At 41.3% G+C, this 11,214-nt stretch overlaps 1 protein-coding gene across 1 annotated transcript in view; it reads left to right on the forward strand.

Annotated features, from left to right (window-relative positions):
• Window positions 1–1,821: 1,821 nt before the first annotated feature.
• tm2d1 (TM2 domain containing 1) overlaps window positions 1,822–11,214 on the forward strand; it is a 20,740-nt gene continuing 11,347 nt past the window's right edge. The window contains exons 1-4 of the mRNA XM_023271295.2: window positions 1,822–1,984; window positions 4,524–4,597; window positions 5,901–6,009; window positions 7,160–7,251. Of these exons, the coding sequence (XP_023127063.1) occupies window positions 1,848–1,984; window positions 4,524–4,597; window positions 5,901–6,009; window positions 7,160–7,251 (412 nt within the window). The 5' untranslated portion in view covers window positions 1,822–1,847. The remainder of the gene's footprint in view (window positions 1,985–4,523; window positions 4,598–5,900; window positions 6,010–7,159; window positions 7,252–11,214) is intronic.

Genomic DNA, 11,214 nt, shown 5'->3' on the forward strand with positions numbered 1-11,214 from the left:
GACAAAAAAACAAAAACAAAAACAAGACACAAAATGACAAAAAGAGACAAAAATGAGACACAAAACGACAAAAACAAGACACAAACTGGCAAAAACATGACACAATTTTAATGAAGAAATCACTTCTGGTGTTTTATGATGTCAATGTTCAATCTACACAACTACTAAAGATCATATTCTATAGTGTCTGTTTGGTGCATCCATGAACTCAAAATGTTTAAAAGGGGGACACAAAATGACAAAAAAAACCCCAAAAACAAAATGACAAAAATGAGACAGAAAAGGACAAAAACAAGACACAAAATCACAAAAAGGAGACACAAAATGACAAAAACAAGACAGAAAAGGACAAAACGAAACACAAAATGACAAAAACAAGACACAAAATGGCAAAAAGAAGACACAAAATGACAAAAATGAGACACAAAATGACCAAAAAAACAAAAAATGACCAAAATGAGACACAAAATGACCAAAAAACCAAAAAACGACCAAAATGAGACAGAAAATGACAAAAAAGACTCAAACGGACAAAACAAGACAGAGAATGACAAAAAACAACAAAAACAAGACACAAAATGACAGAAACAAAACAGAAAACGACAGAAACAGCGATGAAACAAGTATTTACATATTTCTGTTAATATTATTATTATTATTATTATTATTATTATTAAAAAAGAGAACATTCTCAGATGTTTTAAGCGTCTTCCATCCTTCATGATGACGGTTAAATACTGAATAACTATTATAGTTGTCAAACATCTTCTTGCTTTTAAATAAAATTCTTTAAACACTGAATTCTTCTGTAAAAGCTCCAGAAGTTTTCTGGAATTCGAACTCCAACTGAAATAAAACTTTTTCACATTCAGTCAGTTTGATGATCTTAAAGTTTTAACAGAACATCAGTGGAAATAAACTTCACATTCAGAAACTTAAAGCTGCTTAGATTTGCTCAGAAAGACAGAAAATTGTCCAAAATGACTCAAATATTAATCAGAATTAATCACAAATGGTCCAAAATAACAAAAAAATGCTCAAAATGACAGAAGTTGTCCAAAGCAGCTCTTAAATGGTTCAAATTTTACTCTAGCATATGTAAAAACTTTTTTGTATTAATAATTTGATTGTACAGAATAACTAAAACTTCAATAAATATCATGAATTGCATTATAATAAATCAAAACAAAATCAAAATTTTTTCAGAATAACTCAAAAAATGTATCAAAATGACATAAACAGTCCCAGAATGAATCAAAACTTATCAAAAATAAGTAAAAACTTTCTAAAATTACCCTGAAATTGTTCAATTCTTCAATTTTTTAAATCAAATTTCAAAATCAATCAAAAACTAAGAAATATTAGTGATCTGATTTTGCAAAATAAGGAATGCGTTGAAATAAATGTAGTGGAATATATTAAAGTCTTAAATAAATATAATGAATTACATTATAATAAATCCCAAAAAATCCAGATTTGTCCAGAACAACGCAAAAAATGCATCAAACTTATATAAACATGTCAAGAATGAATCAAAAACTGATCAAAATCTGTAAGAAAATGTTCAAAATTACCCTGAAATTGTTCAAGTTTTACATTTTTTAGTGATCAAAATCATTAAATAATTATGAAATATTAATGATCTGATTTTGCAAACTAACTAATGCTTTTAAATAAATGTAGTGGAATACATTAAAGTCAGTAACACAAGCAGATAAAATGAGATAACATACATATAAATATAGAGAACAGATGTCCTTTTTTGTTGATTGTTCTCTGTAGTTCTCTGATTTCCCATCGTCCAGAGCGGCCCTGAAGGCGTCGCCGCGTCACATGACAGCCCAGACATGGCGGCCTCCCGGAGACGGCTGCTCTGTTTACGCTCCGGATTGTTCACTTTTCTACTGCTTTACTGCGTTTATTCTCACCTGCAGCTGGTTCTGGCTGATGACGTGGACAGGTGCGAAAACCTGAGACTCGGACAATATCCTTTGATTGAGTCTCAATCGCCGGAAGTCAGATTTAGAGGAATTTAGAGACACGAAGGAGGCGGCTAACGGATGCTAACGTTAGCTTAGCGGAGCGTTAAACTCAGTTTAACTAGTGTTAAATATTCCAGATAATTTATAATCTGCTGGGTTTAAATGTGATATCAGGAGCTGCTGTTAGTGCTGGAGGCTGAATAAACCGACTGGCTGTTGTTAGGATATAAATCAGTGTTTAAATGAGGGTTCTGGGATGTTTTGATTTGATGCTAAACACTTTAAATTAATCTGAACATTTTCAACATAAAACTGATCTATTTTAATAAAGAGAAATAATTTTCAGTCATAGCTGTGTTAATACGACCTGGGCTGCACTTTTTTTGGTCATTTTGCGTGTCTGTGTGACTGTTTTGAGTCTATTTTTAGTCGTTTTGAGTCAATTCTGGTTTTTGTCATTTGGAGTCAATATTTGGTCGTTTTCGTTTTGAGTCTATTTTTTGTCGTTTTGAGTCTATTTTTTGTCGTTTTGAGTCTATTTTTTGTCGTTTTGAGTCTATTTTTTGTCGTTTTGAGTCTATTTTTTGTCGTTTTGCGACTATTTGTTGTCATTTTGTGTCTATTTTGTCGTTTTGTGTTTGTTTTGTGACTTTCAGACCATTGTTTTGTCTCTTTTTGGTCATTTTTCATGTCTGTAACTATTTTGTGTCTATTTTTGGTCATTTTAAGTCTACTTTTGGTCGTTTTGAGTCTCTTTTTGGCCCATTTGTGTCTCTTTTTGGTCATTTTGTGTCTTTTTGTGGTCGTTTTGCATCTGTTTTGTCCTTTTGTGTTCGTTTTGTGCCTTTCTGACCATTTTGTCTGTTTTTGGTCATTTTGCAGCTCTTTGGGGTTGTTTTGCGTGTCTGACTGTTTTGCATCTATTTTTGCTTGTTTTGAGTCTGTTTTTGGCCCATTTGTGTCTCTTTGCAGTCATTTTGTGTCTTTTTTGTGATTGTTTTGCGTCTGTTTTATCCTTTTGTGTTTGTTTTGTGACTTTCTGACCATTTTTTTTTGTCTCTTTTTGGTAATTTTGCCTGTCTGTGTGACTGTTTTGCTTCTATTCTATTCTAACGGACAGCGAGCCAAAGAAGAGAAACCAGAATAGGGGAGATGTGATGTCGTCTGTTAAAACCATACTGGTTATGTTCATAATTAATCAGTTATTAGTCCATAAACATCAGACAATAATAAACAGCAGCGGTTTAAAATCAGTTTTCTGTCATTTACATGCGAGAGGCTGGAAGCTGTTGGCAGTTCTACTTTAGATGAATTAATTATAAACTTTAGTAGTAGTTTAATACAACTTTATTTATCCATGAAGGTACTCCAATTTTAGGCACTAATTAAAAACTGTCTGGAAAAGAAACATTTGCAACATATTGATCTCCAGGACACAGAAAGAAAATGCTTTAACAATTAAATTTCTCTGAAAGTAAAACTACTAATTATATATAATCAAAGCATGTAGCAATGATGAATGAAGTCCAGCTACAAACAGGATGTACAGAACGATAAAAACGTCTTTGAAGAGACATTTAAAACCAAAAAAAGTCTGAGTCATACCTCTATAGTGTGGATGAGAGACGACCGGGTCTCAGAGTCTAATGAAAATAGTCTTTTTAATTATTAAACACGTAGAAACACCAAGTTGTTCCTCTCTTTAGATTCAAGATTTAAGATTGTTTATTTGCCATTTGTGCTCAAACAGACAGTCTATAGCAGGGGTGTCAAACATATGGCCCATGGGCCAAAAGCGGCCCTCTAAAAGGTCCAATCCGGCCTGTGGGGCGACTTCACAACATGTAAATAATATAGTGCTAAGTATTATAGTATTAAGTGCAAGTTGTAAGTTTGTAAAACTGTAAATTTAAAATAATTTTGAGATCCACTATATGGTTCAGTTCCACGTGACTAAATGTTGTGTTCCTTTGTCGACACTCTGTAATCTGGAAGTTGTAATGTGGAAATGATAAACTGAGGCTGAATGTTGATGAAACTGAATAAATTTTTCTTCATAAATTTCAGGTTGTTCATGATGTTTAGTAAAAAGGTAATTCCTGAAATGTGAACATTTCTACACTTAAAGAAACCGTGAGGAGTTGTGGTTATTTAGAGGTTTTTATGCTGTGATTTTACTGGTTTTACTGGAGATCAGACTGGACTGAATGTGGGACTAAGATGAGTTTGACTACTGTGGTCTAGCTGTGAGGCGACGGTACTAACCACTGATCCACTGTCCAGCGCCCAATCACAACAGGAAGTACAAAAATTTTCAAAATAAAACCCTCTATAAGAGCAATAAAAGATAAAATACAAAAATATGATGAACAAATCTGAATGCTAGGAGGAGTTATTAAAGTACTAGCAGGTGTCCAGGAATATGTGGCGGTTACTGAACATACATGACGTCATCCTGCAGCTCTGTTAAACTTATTTTAGCGTCTCTACAGTATTTCTGGTCAAACCGACTCTTCAGTTTCGCTCCTTCACTTGCTTCACGTATTTCTGTAAAGATCCAAAGATCGATGAAGCCACTCAGGAACCAGAGAACTGCAGGGACACCACGGCCTGGGGTGAGTCTGGACGAAGTACTCAGATACTGCAGTACAACTACTACACCTGGAAATACTGCAGTACAAGAAAAAATACTACTAAACTCAAACCAAAGTACTCAACAATTCATTTTGAGTCTCAATGGACAATTTATGGTTGTTTTGGACAAATTGTGAGTCAATTTTTGTCTTTTTAAGTCATTTGTACATCATTCTGAGCCATTTTTACTATTATTGACAGATATTTTTGAGACTTTTTTGAGTTTTTGTCATTTTGAGCATTTTTTGAATCATCCTGAAGATGATTTGAACTTTATTTTGCATCATTTTGAGCCCATTTTCAACCATTTTCAACCATTTGAGCATTTTTAAAACTTTAGTTTTTTGTCTTTTAGACAATTATTGAGTCATTTTCAATACATTTGGAGTCACAATGGACAAATATTTAGTTGTTTTTGGACAAATTTGTGCCATTTTTACTATTATTCAAAGATAATTTTTAGACTTTTTTATTTTTTTGTCATTTTGAGCATTTTTTTGAATCATTTTGAACAGCTCTTAAGTCACTTTGAACTTTATTTTGCATGATTCTGAGTCATTTTTTAATCATTTTGAACCATTTGAGCATTTTTAAAACCATCTTTTCTGTCCTTTTAGAAAATTATTGAGTCATTTTCACTAAATTTTGAGTCACAATGGACAAATTGTAAGTCAATTAGGACACATTTTTTTCATTTTAAGCCATTTGTACGTCATTCTGGGACATTTTTTAGCCATTTTGAAAAAATTGTAGGATTTTTCAACCTTTTTTTCTGCTCTTTTAGGCAATTATTGAGTCATTTCCATTACATTTTGAGTCACAATGGACAATTTTTAGTTGTTTTGGACACATTTTTGTCGTTTTACATCATTTGTTAATCATTTTGCACTTGCCCAAGTTTACTGTAACGGAGGAGGAAATAAACCAGAAAGCTGAAATCAAATAATTCAGATGTTATTTTCTTTTAAAATGACTCAAACATATTGATCGATTATCAGAAAAGTGAGACAATAATTTATTGATCAACAACTAATTGATCAGATTTAGTTTAGAAACATAGAACGGCATGAAGAGACGGTAAAATGTTGGTGTTTGCAAACCAGCGGCAGTGTTTTATCCCATATAGAAGTGTGTGTGTGTGTGTGTGTGTGTGTGTGTGTGTGTGTGTGTGTGTGTGTGTGTGTGTGTGTGTGTGTGTGTGTGTGTGTGTGTGTGTGTGTGTGTGTGTGTGTGTGTGTGTGTGTCTGTGTGTGTCTGTGTGTGTCTGTGGTTGTGTGTTTTCAGTGGAGTGCCTCCCAGCTCCGAACATCAGCTGTCGACTCTCCAACGGGACGGAGTTCAGGTTCAGCGGGGACGAGGTCGGATTCAACAAAACCATCCCCTGCAGGAACGTGTGAGTACAACACACACACACAGACACACACAGACACACACACACACACACACACACACACACACACACACACACACTCTCTCTCTCTCTCTGTCGGCTGCAGGTCTCTGTTCTTTAGTTTTTTTTAGTGTTTTACAGCTGAAGACTAAATTATGAGCCCCTTCTATTAAATTTGTTTTTCTTTTAATTCCCCGGTGCTGTTAAACAAATGAAGGAATTTTTATCACAGCTTTTCCAAACATCCTAGTTTATTTTGGATGCTGACATTATTTTACTTTGCACACGGAAACTAAATTATTTGACAAAAGCGAAAAACTACCTTTTTTTTTAATAATAAGTCAGTGTCGTGCAAAATGACTCATAAATGGTCTGAAAAGGCCCGAAACTAGTTCAAAGTAACAAAAAGTTGTCCAAAACAATGAAAGCTGGTCCAAAATCACTAAAATGACAGAAACTCGTCTCAAATTGTCTTTAAAATGACTAGAAATTACAAATAAATGACATAAAATGGTCCAAAATGACTTGAAACTTGTCCAACAAACCAAAAAAGCCGTAAAAAATTACTCAGAAATTGTCCAAGATACCAAAAACTGGTTCAAAATGATTTAAAAACTTTGTAGAATGAGCAAAGAATCGTAAAAAAATAACATAGTAATTGTCTGAAATAACAGAAACGTGTCCAAACTGACTGAAAATATGGTAAAAAAATACTAGAAATTGTCCAGAAACATCCAAAATGGAACAAAGCTTGTTCAAAGTAACAAAAAGTTGATGAAAAACTGGTCCAAAATGACTAAATTGACAGAAACTTGTCTCAAATTGTCTCAAAAATGACTAGACATTACAAATAAATGACATAAAATGGTCCAAAAGGACTTGAAACTTGTCCAACATGCCAAAGAAGACGTCACCATTGACTCACAAATTGTCCAAAATGTGGAAAACTGGTTCAAAATGTTTTAGAAACTGTAAAATGAGTCAAAAAGCCTAACATGTTCTAGGAGGTGAATAATTTAGTCTTCAGCTGGATGTTGTCAGACGTAATAGAGAGCAAATCCTCTCTGTAATCACACTGTAGCTGTGTGTTCAGTGTGTTGTGTTGTGTTGTTGTGTTGTGTAGACTACAGCAGTAATTGTGTGTTTCCTCCAGGAGCGGTTTCTCCTATAAGGTTGCCGTGGCGTTGTCTCTGTTCCTGGGCTGGCTGGGAGCCGATCGCTTCTACCTGGGATATCCTGCTCTGGGTAGGAAGACTTCTTTATTTAGGTCTGTCAGGTTTATCTAGAGACAGGTGGACGACAGGTGATGGAGACGACAAGTGAGATGACAGGTGATGGAGACGACAAGTGAGATGACAGGTGATGGAGACGACGGGTGAGAGAGACGACAGGTGAGATTGTCGACGGGAGAGACGACAGGTGAGAGAGTCGACAGGTGAGAGAGTCGACAAGTGAGATGACAGGTGATGAGACAACAAGTGAGATGACAGGTGATGGAGACGACGGGTGAGAGAGACGACAGGTGAGAGAGTCGACAGGTGAGATTGTCGACGGGAGAGATGACAGGTGAGAGAGTCGACAGGTGAGAGAGTCGACAAGTGAGATGACAGGTGATGAGACAACAAGTGAGAGATGACAGGTGAGAGACGACAGGTGATGGAGACGACAGGTGACAGACGACAGGTGAGAGAGACGACAGGTGAGAGACGTCAGGTGATGGAGACGACAGGTGAGAAAGACAGGTGAGAGAGACGACAGGTGAGAGACGACAGGTGATGAGACGACAGGTGATGAGACGACAGGTGAGAGAGACGACAGGTGAGAGACGACAGGTGAGAGACGACAGGTGAGAGACGACAGGTGAGAGAGACGACAGGTGAGAGAGACGACAGGTGAGAGACGACAGGTGAGAGAGACGACAGGTGAGAGAGACGACAGGTGTGAGAGACGTCAGGTGATGGAGACGACAGGTGAGAGACGACAGGTGATGGAGACGACAGGTGAGAGACGACAGGTGATGAGACGACAGGTGAGAGAGACGACAGGTGATGGAGACGACAGGTGAGAGAGACGACAGGTGAGGGAAACGACAGGTGATGGAGACGACAGGTGAGAGACGACAAGTGAGATGACAGGTGATGGAGACGACGGGTGAGAGACGACAGGTGAGAGAGTCGACAGCTGAGAGAGTTGACGAGAGAGACGACAGGTGAGAGACGACAGGTGAGAGACGACAGGTGAGAGACGACAGGTGAGAGAGTCGACAGGTGAGAGAGTCAACAGGTGAGAGAGTCGACAAGTGAGATGACAGGTGATGAGACAACAAGTGAGAGACGACAGGTGACAGACGACAGGTGATGGAGACGACAGGTGAGAGACGACAGGTGAGAGAGACGACAGGTGATGGAGACTACAGGTGAGAGAGACGACAGGTGAGAGACGACAGGTGATGAGACGACAGGTGATGGATTCGACAGGTGAGAGACGACAGGTGAGAGACGACAGGTGAGAGAGACGACAGGTGAGAGAGACGACAGGTGTGAGAGACGTCAGGTGATGGAGACGACAGGTGAGAGACGACAGGTGATGGAGACGACAGGTGAGAGACGACAGGTGATGAGACGACAGGTGAGAGAGACGACAGGTGATGGAGACGACAGGTGAGAGAGACGACAGGTGAGGGAAACGACAGGTGATGGAGACGACAGGTGAGAGACGACAAGTGAGATGACAGGTGATGGAGACGACGGGTGAGAGACGACAGGTGAGAGAGTCGACAGCTGAGAGAGTTGACGAGAGAGACGACAGGTGAGAGACGACAGGTGAGAGACGACAGGTGAGAGACGACAGGTGAGAGAGTCGACAGGTGAGAGAGTCAACAGGTGAGAGAGTCGACAAGTGAGATGACAGGTGATGAGACAACAAGTGAGAGACGACAGGTGACAGACGACAGGTGATGGAGACGACAGGTGAGAGACGACAGGTGAGAGAGACGACAGGTGATGGAGACTACAGGTGAGAGAGACGACAGGTGAGAGACGACAGGTGATGAGACGACAGGTGATGGATTCGACAGGTGAGAGACGACAGGTGAGAGACGACAGGTGATGAGACGACAGGTGAGAGAGACGACAGGTGAGAGAGACGACAGGTGAGGGAGACGACAGGTGATGGAGACGACAGGTGAGAGACGACAGGTGAGATGACAGGTGATGGAGACGACAGGTGAGATGACAGGTGATGGAGACGACAGGTGAGAGACGACAGGTGAGAGAGACCACAGGTGATGGAGACGACAGGTGAGGGAGACGACAGGTGATGGAGACGACAGGTGAGGGAGACGACAAGTGAGAGAGACGACAGGTGTGAGAGACAACAGGTGAGAAGACAACAGGTGTGAGAGACATGACAGGTGAGAGACGACAGGTGATGGAGACGACAGGTGACAGACGACAGGTGAGAGAGACGACAGGTGAGAGACGTCAGGTGATGGAGACGACAGGTGAGAAAGACAGGTGAGAGAGACGACAGGTGAGAGACGACAGGTGATGAGACGACAGGTGATGAGACGACAGGTGAGAGAGACGACAGGTGAGAGACGACAGGTGAGAGACGACAGGTGAGAGACGACAGGTGAGAGAGACGACAGGTGAGAGAGACGACAGGTGAGAGACGACAGGTGAGAGAGACGACAGGTGAGAGAGACGACAGGTGTGAGAGACGTCAGGTGATGGAGACGACAGGTGAGAGACGACAGGTGATGGAGACGACAGGTGAGAGACGACAGGTGATGAGACGACAGGTGAGAGAGACGACAGGTGATGGAGACGACAGGTGAGAGAGACGACAGGTGAGGGAAACGACAGGTGATGGAGACGACAGGTGAGAGACGACAAGTGAGATGACAGGTGATGGAGACGACGGGTGAGAGACGACAGCTGAGAGAGTTGACGAGAGAGACGACAGGTGAGAGACGACAGGTGAGAGACGACAGGTGAGAGACGACAGGTGAGAGAGTCGACAGGTGAGAGAGTCAACAGGTGAGAGAGTCGACAAGTGAGATGACAGGTGATGAGACAACAAGTGAGAGACGACAGGTGACAGACGACAGGTGATGGAGACGACAGGTGAGAGACGACAGGTGAGAGAGACGACAGGTGATGGAGACTACAGGTGAGAGAGACGACAGGTGATGAGACGACAGGTGATGGATTCGACAGGTGAGAGACGACAGGTGAGAGACGACAGGTGAGAGAGACGACAGGTGTGAGAGACGTCAGGTGATGGAGACGACAGGTGAGAGACGACAGGTGATGGAGACGACAGGTGAGAGACGACAGGTGATGAGACGACAGGTGAGAGAGACGACAGGTGATGGAGACGACAGGTGAGAGAGACGACAGGTGAGGGAAACGACAGGTGATGGAGACGACAGGTGAGAGACGACAAGTGAGATGACAGGTGATGGAGACGACGGGTGAGAGACGACAGGTGAGAGAGTCGACAGCTGAGAGAGTTGACGAGAGAGACGACAGGTGAGAGACGACAGGTGAGAGACGACAGGTGAGAGACGACAGGTGAGAGAGTCGACAGGTGAGAGAGTCAACAGGTGAGAGAGTCGACAAGTGAGATGACAGGTGATGAGACAACAAGTGAGAGACGACAGGTGACAGACGACAGGTGATGGAGACGACAGGTGAGAGACGACAGGTGAGAGAGACGACAGGTGATGGAGACTACAGGTGAGAGAGACGACAGGTGAGAGACGACAGGTGATGAGACGACAGGTGATGGATTCGACAGGTGAGAGACGACAGGTGAGAGACGACAGGTGATGAGACGACAGGTGAGAGAGACGACAGGTGAGAGAGACGACAGGTGAGGGAGACGACAGGTGATGGAGACGACAGGTGAGAGACGACAGGTGAGATGACAGGTGATGGAGACGACAGGTGAGATGACAGGTGATGGAGACGACAGGTGAGAGACGACAGGTGAGAGAGACCACAGGTGATGGAGACGACAGGTGAGGGAGACGACAGGTGATGGAGACGACAGGTGAGGGAGACGACAAGTGAGAGAGACGACAGGTGTGAGAGACAACAGGTGAGAAGACAACAGGTGTGAGAGACAACAGGTGAGAAGACAACAGGTGTGAGAGACAACAGGTGAGGGAGGTGACAGGTGAGACGACAGGTGAGGGAGACA

Source organism: Amphiprion ocellaris, chromosome 2 (genome assembly GCF_022539595.1).
Source record: "Amphiprion ocellaris isolate individual 3 ecotype Okinawa chromosome 2, ASM2253959v1, whole genome shotgun sequence".
NCBI lineage: Eukaryota > Metazoa > Chordata > Actinopteri > Pomacentridae > Amphiprion > Amphiprion ocellaris.